Below are 9,982 nucleotides of genomic sequence, written 5' to 3' on the forward strand. Positions count from 1 at the left end.
TGCTCCTTTTCCTGAGTGGACTGAGAAATGTGGAGGGAGTCTAGTGCTTCGTAGGGACAGGTTCTGATGAGGCAAACATCTTCACTCGAAACAAGCATGACTGTTAAGCCTTATATCAGCTATGCTCTTAAAGCGCTGCAATGGCATGAAAAATCTGTTGTTATTGGCCAATATGACTATGGGAATTTCAATATCACACATTTGTCATAGAATATACTGTAAATGTCCCCAGAAGAATGTTACAATATAGTAAAAAGATCTAAATCATTATCTATAGAACCATATTACTGAGTAGATCTACACTGGCAACACTTGCAGTAGTAGGGATTTGAGAGGTAAACCTGACAGGTCCTGTGCAATGTGTGAGTCTGACTGTGCCTCTCTAAAAGCCAGCGTCCCACCACACAGTCAACTGGCTCCTGATTGATAGCCATAAATACAATCAAACAGCGGAACTGAAGACCTGCCGTCCTCTATGAGTCGCTGTCCCGGCCCTGTGACCTGCCGGGTCTGCTTCCTCGATGCAGTTGGGGTCTTCCAGCGGCCGTCCTGCAACACGTCCCGCATCCCAAATAAAGAAAAAATAGGACAGCTGCTGATAAATTTCAGATCTCAAACTCAAAACAGGCCTCGGTTCAGTGCGGATTGACCCCCTCTGCTGCTAATCTGACCTCAAACAACATCATCATCAACATCTCCACTGTCCCTCTCGGTGGTTTCCGAACTGATTAACACAGAATGGCTACTCCTCACAGGGGTTTAGGTATTCGGCAGTGGTACAGCTAGAACTGCAATGAGAGCTGTGAGCAGTCAGGGCTGCTTGGAGATTGCTGGCTGTGCTTCACGTGCACGCAAAAGTTAATTGGTATCCCATGGGGTCCCAAGGAAATGAAGGGGAACTTGACCACTAACTTAAAGAACAAAGTCCTTGTTTACTGAGGTCTGCACCAGTTTCAACCATTTCACCACTAATTCCCATAATTGAAGTTCAACAGAGAAAACCATGTCACAGGCTACATTTGCTGCAGAATAAGGGAGAGACACAAGTGGACTTCATCCTTTCAGTACATCTATTATAAAACAAACGCGAAAAGCCGAACAGTGTGCAGTGAGTGTGTAAACTTAAACGTCAGGGCCTTGTGAGATAGAGATACACTACCCTCTACTGTGCAAAGAGCTGTATCACAATTACACCCGAAACAGCCGTGCAAATTCGCAAAACTCCATCCATTCACAGCCAAAACAAGGATAAAGCTACAGTATGGGAGGGTTCCCCCTCACAACTGTAGGCTACAGTTGGTCACTTATGAAGAAATAGATTTCCCCACTGTACAGTCTTCAGGCCAGAGGTACAATTCTGCTTTTATTAAGACGGGGGAAAATATGTCTTTCCAGTAAGCTGTTATTTATATACGTGTGTGTGTGTGTGTGTGTGTGTGTGTGTGTGTGTGTGTGTGTGTGTGTATATATATATATATATACACACATATATAAAAGTATAGCCAGTATGATATGTGATAAAGGCCTGTAATTTGTGGATAAACTTATTCTTTGGAAGATTTGTACCTATTAATAAAATTTAGCTGGAACTCCTGTTTTTTAATTGACTTCTTGTCATTACTATTGCTGATTATATTTTGTTTTACTGTCTGTCAACTATCCTACTTTGCCATGTGTCATTTCATTAAAAGTCTAGTAGTGTTTCCTTCTGTCAACACTGACGAGCGAGCACCGGTCTGGCTCTACGTGGTCGGTGCGCGTGTTGACCTGCGCGTTTGTTCGCACGCGGCCGCTCGCGGCGGAGCCATCAGGTTAACGAGCTTCACCTGTGGAGCGCTGCGACGTGTTGAGCCAGTGAGCGCCGCGGACGCGCCGCATATTAACCAATCAAGCGCTTTCGAGAGGCTATAAGACGGGCCGACGGAAGCGGCGGCCTCGCCACTGCGCAGGGGGTTGTTCTGGTATCGGACGAAAAATGAATGGCGTGCGCAGCGGGAAGCCTGTCGACGGTCCGCCGCCGCAGATGTTCGCGTGCGCCCGCGCCGACTGCGGCGCGACTTTCACCAGGCAGTGGAAGCTGAAGGAGCACGAGGCCGTGCACACCGGCGCGGTAAGGAAATATATTTAGAAACCTACCGCGTGAATGTACGTGTTTGGGTAAAGACATCATCCTGACTATTTTAAATGTGGATACGAAGAGTGTAAGTTTTTTTAACTTGCAGAAACCGTGTCAGTGCACAGTCGCTGGCTGCGGTCGCCGCTTCTCGAGAACATCCCACCTGAGCCGCCACGCGCTTCAGCACCATGGCGTGAAGCAATTCAAGTGAGTCGCGCTTGCACCGTTGCTCCCCGGTCGCGACCTCCCTTTTTTGACGTTGGCTTTTTCTCCAGGTGCAAGTTCGCGACCTGCACGAAGAGTTTCTTCGACTCCAGCAAACTGAAGAGACATGTGTGTTACGCCCACGGAGAGAGGAATAAGTACTTCAAGGTTGGCCTGAAGAAGAACCAAATGCGCCCGCAAGATGGCGCCAATAAAACGCAGCTCCACCAGCAGCTCCTTTGCTCTTGATGAATAACCAGTTTTTAAGTCATGTCACTTTTTTAACCACTTGATTTGTTCCCCCCCCTTCCCATAGTGTAACCAGCCAAACTGCTCCTTGACCTTCAAAAAGCGCAGACAGTTTAAGCTGCACTTAAAGGAGCATGGAGCACCTGTTGAGTTCAAGTACGTCTGCAATACAATATTTAGCCTCACAGAAAACATGGCAGATGTTCCCCCCCCCACACAGTGAAAAATCACTCTGTAGCTTTGTCTATGACTTAACGAAATGCCTGAAATCAGTCCGGACGAGTCTGTTAGGTTATGCACTTGCCATTTGAATTAAAACAGATCAGGTGCCTGCAGTCCAGGCATCTAGCAGGAGATGAACTGAGTGGTTTACAGGGTGGGTGTGACCCGGGTGAATTGGTTAACTGTGTTTTTACCTCTGTCTGTCCCTGGTCGGGGTACGTAGGTGTTCGAAGGAGGGGTGCGCGGCCACGTTTGACTCCCATATCACCCGCAAAGCCCATGAGAAGAAGCATGCAGGTTGGTTCGATTTCTATGTTAATAGGGGTCCTTCATCATCTTCCATCCCCGCCAAATTCCGTCATTAAGAGGCTCGTGGCTGCATTTCCATGTTCCTCTTTCTGGCGTTCAAGATAATTATTTCAGGACGGATGACATGCGTGTGGGGTACATGGTTCCTCAAAGGGACCCGGAAGGGAGCCAAATGGTGACGGTCTGTATTGCCTGATGCACTCACTGGCCTTGTCGTTTGGTCCCTCTAGGCTACCGCTGCCCTCACGCTAACTGCCAGGTGCTTGAACACACCTGGGGGAAACTCCGGAAGCACATGGCCAAGCACCCAGGTTAATAAGTTGTGGTCATAGTAGAAAAGAGCTGAAATCCATCCCAAACGTTTCTTTTGGATTTGGAAGAAGCTTGCTTGTCGCTGGTGGCAAAGGACGGCTGGTTAATCATTCTGCCTTTTTTCAAAACTTGTTCTAGCCTCGTTTTCATGCAAAGTGTGCAAGAAGGTGTTTAAGAAAGCGGATTCTCTGCGGAGACACAAACGGATCCACGCTTCCCATAAGCCCGTGCTGGTCTGTCCCAGGGACGACTGCCAGGCCTACTTCTCGACGACCTTTAACCTGCAGCACCACATCCGCAAGGTGCACCTCGAGCTCCTCAAATACAAATGCTCCTTCCCTGACTGCCCACGCATGTTTGCTATGCGGGTATGTAACACGTCTATTACTGATCCTTGTGAGGAGATATCATGATTTTTTTTTTCTTTACATTGAAAGGTTTCGGCAGCATTAAATTCTTGAGATTTACATAATTCAGAACTGCCGTTTCAATGAATAGTAGTAATACAACTGGGACACTGTCTTACAGCAGATTCATGTAATTTCTGACGCTGGTTTTGAAGAACGTGCCAAATACAATCTTTATAGCAATTCAAATAGAGTGCTAACATAGATGAGTGACATGATGTCTTCATTTTACTGCCATTTCTAGTCGTACAAAGTTTAAACCTGTATTATATTATGACGGTTCTATTCCACAGGAGAGTATGAACAGACACCTGCTTAGTCATGACCCAAGCGCAATCACTATGAAGGTAAGGCTGACGTCAGTATCCCACAGTGCAGATGAAGACCAAAGCAAACTGGTCAGGAGACTATTGATTTTGGATTCTCTTTAAACCTGTTAAACTGACTCCTTTGTGCTTCTGGACGACTGAGAGGAATCAGCTTGAGAGTTTGGGATATACATGATTTCAAGTCCAAGCATGTCAAATTTTCTACTTTAAGTTTTTAAAGAATAGGCATGACACTGCAAAAGCATATTATCCTAAGACTATCATTTATTAGTTTTTTTTCTTTGAAAATCCCAACAGAAACGTCAGCGGCCTAAGAAATCCTGGCAGAAGCGTTTGAACGGACACCACCTGCCCCTTGTGGAGGAAAACCTACGTCACCTCTTCGCCCTGCGTATGCGAATCTCCAGACGTGCCAAAGTGGAAACCAACCTCTCAGGCCTCTTCAATGAACGCAAGATCCCTCACTACGTCGACCCAGAAGTCAACCTGCGCAGCCTGTTTGGCATCAAACAGTCTCGTCCTTCGGAGGAGAAACCTGAGGTCGCACCGATAAAAGGTTAAATGTGGGGGGGGGGAAATGCATCTGCGGTTTGACTAAGTTTGAACTTCCTGAAAATCTTTGTAGGTTTTGGACTTTTCAATTTAATTTGAGAAACTGGAAATTTGGGTCTCTTTGGTTTACACTTTTTAATGTAGCTGACATACATTAAAATATTTTAATTTCAAAGGACGTATTGAATGTCACTCGAAACATTGATTACGATGTCAAGCTTTTGAGAATTTCAAAGACTGAAATGATTGTAACATGACATTTGTTGACCCAATAAAATGAGTTACATTTTTGATCAAAGTGGTATTCTCATTGCTGTCATCTTCCAATTTGAGCAGTTTAGATGAACACTGCTTGGAGGTCCGCCTCGCAGTAGCAGCTGCTGGAAACGGTATCATCTCCGGGATCAAGATTTGTTTGTTCAGTCCCATTTAATTGTTGGCACACTCAAACAGCTGTTCTGCCCCGGCATCTTATCTTTTGTGCTTGCTTTGGCTGCACGTATTGCTTGGCATTTACTGGACATGCTGGAGCTCATTAAATATGAACAGAGGACCAAACATGAGTAAGAGCTGAGTCACAGAAAGCATGTCGCTTTGGGGGCGGCTGAGACTTTGAACACACAGTAGATGATTCTCAGTTGTCAGATCTGCTCAATTGAGGGTTAAGCTGTTGGCTGCTCAGCTTTTGGCCCTAAACATTTATACAAGCTTTTAAGAGTAAGGCTAGACGTGTCACATTTTGCCATAGCTTAACCAGGTATGAAAAAAGTATTAAGCGTTTGTAGTATTGGTAGCTTATTTTTAATGACTTGCTCTAGTCTGTTTACAAGCCAGAATTAAAACGTACAATATAAAATCAAAAGGGTTTCTGAATTTAAAAGGTTCCCTTTTTTATTTTATTTTAAGAGTTCTGTTAAACAGTTAATTTTTTTTTTTTCTTGGTCCAGTGGAGCAAAGCAGAGTCGATTTCAAAGCCTCAGATAAGCTTTGTTAACAGCCTGTCAGTTTGAGTTTGGGTGGCACCTTCACTGCTGTTTTTCTGTGCTCTGCCGAAGGTCATTGTCTCTGCTTTGCAGCCTCCTTTCCCTCACTAGCTGCTGCTCTACCTCTTTAGGGTCCTATACACTAACCCATCCTACAACAGCTGATCTGCAATCTCAGTCGTGGGACTGCGCGTGGCACCACACAGCAGATACGAATGCCGCAGCACGGTGACCGTTACATCCGTATCTATCGGGCCTGTAGTTATTGTATATCATTTCTTTGTGGAATGTCATTAACAAAGCGCAGATAAAAGCGTCAATTAGGCGCTGAGCGTGTCTTTAGCTCGGGATATTGCTTTGGAAATGTAGCGAGGCTTTCAAAGTCAACACACTTGTCGTTTGAGCAGGACTTCAGTCTTGTTTCTATGGTGATGCAACACAGTAGATAGGGTTTTCCTTCATCTTCTGTTCCTTGTCTTGTCAGTGGGGTTTCTATAACAAATGGGACTGTTTGCAGGTATTCAGCAGGTGTGGAAAGTACACCAGTGATGAGATATTCCTTATCGACCGCAGAGCTGATGATTGTGTTCCACTGGCGCCACGAAGTCCCGTGAGAGTGACGACGCTGCCTGGTGTCATACGGGCCGAGCTTTGGACCAATACCAGCGACACTATCAGAACCGAATCGCACATGGTTAACCATACCCTCACCATCACCCCCTGGCGCTCTAGAAAGGTCATGCCAATTATCCACATGGTGAGCACGACCTAACATGCTGAGCTTGATTTTTGTGCATCACAGAGCAGCACAAAGGAAAAGTCACAATACCACCACAGCGAGGGAGACTGGGACACTCATTCCACATTTATAATTGCCTGATTAGCTCAAAGGAAACATTTAATAGGTGACATAAGGGTGTTAATTGCTGATTATTTTAATATCATCCTGTGTCGGCATTGTTTATTTCTAAAATGAAGAAAAAACCTTCATAAACAAGGTTTGCGAACTTCATGTAAAGGGTCACAGTTTGTCTTAACCTGTCGTCGCCTCCAGAAAGAAGTAAAAGGCAAGTGATTCATTTTGACGATGAAGGTGAATCTGTGGTGATGGGACACTTGTCTCTGCTGCATCCACACTTTGTGACTCAGGCTGAAAAAACGTCTATTTGCATAAATCTTTCCTTTGCAAGCTTTAATTACAGGTGGTGTGCATTTCGTTGACATTGCTTTGCCCACTCAAGAGCAAAAAATATACCAATAAAGCATCTGAACCACCTTGATCCTGTGGAGAACCGTTTTTATCCTGATTACGACAGCTCCTGGATAAAATTACAGTGACCTACCGGAAACAAGTATTCACTGAGTGGCTCCACAAGCAACAAATTGATTCAACCAGGGTCTCAATTACAGCGAAGAGCAACACTTTTTCTTTTTACCAATAACATAAATAGTTATGGGAGCTCTGTCTCTGCAGTGCTTTTGCAGATCTTCCAGGAAACAGTGTAGATGCTTGGTGCCTTGTAGTGGTCCAACAATGTACATTAACAACATTATGTTACATCATTTGCACATAATTTCGTGCGAAAGAGTTAAAGTGCATTCAACCACAATAGAAATGATATCTAGATGTAATCAAAAATCATGAGTGAATCCCTCCCAAACAAGCAACGAAGAGCAGCTGTTTGATTACACTAATTGGAGCATTGGAGATACAAAAACAAGATTTATTACAATACTTAATTTCTGAGGCTTTTAGGTGTCAATACCACTTTAGTTATTTCTAGGTTAATATATGAGGTGTAGTTTGCAGTGTTCTTCACCCCTTTATGGTGATAAAACCTTGTTCTCTGACAATTTTCTCATTTGAGTAGTAACCCACATTTGTACTTTCCAATCTCATTCACAGAACCAGGGAGTCACAGGAGAAAAATATTGCTTCCGAATATCCGGACAAGAGGAGATAAATTGAAGTAGGTTAACCATACAGTCGTCATGCCCTGATTTAGCCTGCTTCCTCCAGAATAGATGACCCAAAACCTCTTCTCCCCTCCCTTTTGTCCCTTTTCCCATGGCCCTATTTGAAGAGAGCAATTCGTAGCTGTAACACAACTGCATGTCTGCTAAACTGATTGCATTAACAAAATAACCATGAGATATGGAGCCGTCCGCACAGGTGTAAACATACTCAGCTCCTCTGCCTTCATCAGAGTGTATAGCACTGCAGCTTTTTGGCAATTTACGCCATGTATGGAGTTTTAAACAACTCTTGTGCCAAATATAAACAGGTTTTACCAATTAATGGGCACAAAGTTCTCTAAAACAACAAGGTCAAATTAGACATAAGACTATATGTTACTCTGTGACTAGATTATGTTTAAGCAATGATAAAAACTTTAAAGTTTTTAAAGTGTGTTCATGTTTTCAGGTGCTACCTTGAAAACAGTTTAATGAGTCTGGATGCTAGCAAGGCAAGTACCACGGGAAAACAAAGCTTTCAATTGTCTGAATTTGCTGTAGCTCACAGGAGGTTTGTGACAGGTCTGATGCTAGAATATGGCCTTTAAAAAATGTTGAAGATACAAAATGTTTCCCGGAAGAATTAAGTTGACTAAAAGTCTACAGCCATGCTAGCAGATCTTCACAGATCCACTTTTAGGTAAATGCCAATGTCGTTAGGCTAACCTTCTCATAATGAGAATGCTACTGAGGGTCAGTAGGTATAATATTTACCATATTCCTCACCTTAGTTCTTAGCATGGTAGAATGCTAGAATTTTTCTTATTAGCACAAAATCAAGTACAGCTGAGGCTGATGGGGATGTCATTAGTTCTGGATGTATTTGGTCACTAAGCAAAGTATTAGACAAGTTGAAATTTTGACCTCGTGGTGGCGCTAGATTAAAGTTGGGGGATCACCAAAGTTATTGCAATTTATACTGAGGAGAATATGAATATCTGTACCAAATCTCGTGGTAATCCATGCATTTTTTTGTTGAGACATTTCACTCAAAACCGCATGTCAAGCTGAGGTTAGAGGAAAAGTCAGGGGATCACCAAGGTCAGTCGGATTCATTCTCTCGGGACCCTGAATGTCAGTACGCATTTCATGCCAATCCATCCAACAGAGGTGGAGATATTTTGGTCCGGACCAAACTGGCTGAATGACTGACCAGCCGACATTGCCATCCCTAGGGCCATGCTGCCGGCATGGCTAAAAAAAAATAGACTGGGACTTCAGGGATTAAGTTTCAGCTTTTAACCTCTGAAACCTACTTACACACAGATGGGACACCTTGGGTCCAGTTTTTATTTGAACAGTGAAATGAATCCGGTTTACATTCTACCTGCTGCATTATTCTATAATGACATCCGCTGTCGAAAGAGGAACCCGACCTTATAGGCCTTGAAATTAACCCTATACTTTCTGCGGTCCTCATCACTGACCTTTGGGCAAACGTAAGGTATATGAGTGTGCTCAAGCAATCATTTCATTGCCTCTCACCTACATTAGCTTTTACTGTAAATGGTTGTTTATTCCTTCATGAATGTTTGAACAGTCTGAAAGGACCAGTTTTGCCCCCCCACCTTGTTGCTTGTGTTGCTTGCCTGCCTTCAGTCATAGTCAATGGTGCTGTAAATCCATGACACACATATAAATCAGCTACTAAACAAAAGGCAGCAGAGAGTCATCCAGACAGACACAGAAAGGGGCACAGTGTATTTTTATGAGTGCTGGCAAAATTTGCCCACACAAATCCATCTGGTTCACAAAATTGGCTATCCAAGCAGGAGGTCCCCGATCCTGGAAAAACTGCAGCAGGTGCAGCAGAGGCCAGGATGCTGAAAATCATCCAAAAATGCGTGGATTGATAGTGTTTGTTTTAAGAATTCTTTGACATTGTGTTAGGAGCTGTGAATTCAGAGAGCAAGCTTTTCCCCTCGGCTGGGCCACTGCTTAATTAACCATTTTTTTTCCAGTACATTAGGTCTACTGCCACGACGGAGAGATCTTGCTTTTCCTCTCACCCTCTTATTGTACAACGCTCCTCGGTGGCCCACGATCAGCAGTAGGCTGTTAATCATCTTTCCTCGATCATTAAATCATGTCATACCAGACGTCTGTTTGTCTTCACGATCTCTCTTTGTCTTCTGTTGGGGTCATCTGCATGGCAAAATATTCAGTTGCAACATTTTCAGCGCTTCCTTTGTCCGTGTCCGCAATTTGTAATCTTTGCAGGTCCCCGTCGTGTCATCATGAAAAACTGTGCAAACCTGAATCAATGAAGAGGGCATAGTAAGG

At 43.9% G+C, this 9,982-nt stretch overlaps 1 protein-coding gene and 1 long non-coding RNA gene across 3 annotated transcripts; both read left to right on the forward strand.

Moving 5' to 3' along the window:
- The first annotated feature begins 1,925 nt into the window (after window positions 1–1,925).
- Window positions 1,926–4,993, forward strand: si:dkey-208k4.2 (uncharacterized protein LOC570186 homolog). Of its 2 annotated transcripts, XM_040121988.1 has the most exons (9): window positions 1,926–2,110; window positions 2,223–2,323; window positions 2,392–2,488; window positions 2,637–2,725; window positions 3,015–3,088; window positions 3,331–3,411; window positions 3,551–3,780; window positions 4,113–4,166; window positions 4,446–4,993. In XM_040121988.1, the coding sequence occupies exons 1-9, from the start codon at window positions 1,976–1,978 to the stop codon at window positions 4,707–4,709; spliced, it is 1,125 nt and encodes a 374-aa protein (XP_039977922.1). In that variant the 5' UTR covers window positions 1,926–1,975; the 3' UTR covers window positions 4,710–4,993. The 2 variants fall into 2 exon arrangements, with proteins under 2 accessions (XP_039977922.1, XP_039977931.1); XM_040121997.1 differs by lacking the exon at window positions 3,331–3,411.
- Window positions 4,994–5,700: 707 nt separating this feature from the next.
- On the forward strand, window positions 5,701–9,750 carry LOC120805997. Its single transcript, XR_005709623.1, has 3 exons — window positions 5,701–6,440; window positions 7,590–7,653; window positions 9,661–9,750. It is a non-coding gene; the product is annotated as an uncharacterized LOC120805997 (long non-coding RNA).
- The last annotated feature ends 232 nt before the right edge of the window (window positions 9,751–9,982 follow it).

The sequence above is a fragment of the Xiphias gladius genome, chromosome 3, assembly GCF_016859285.1.
Source record: "Xiphias gladius isolate SHS-SW01 ecotype Sanya breed wild chromosome 3, ASM1685928v1, whole genome shotgun sequence".
Taxonomy (NCBI): domain Eukaryota; kingdom Metazoa; phylum Chordata; class Actinopteri; order Istiophoriformes; family Xiphiidae; genus Xiphias; species Xiphias gladius.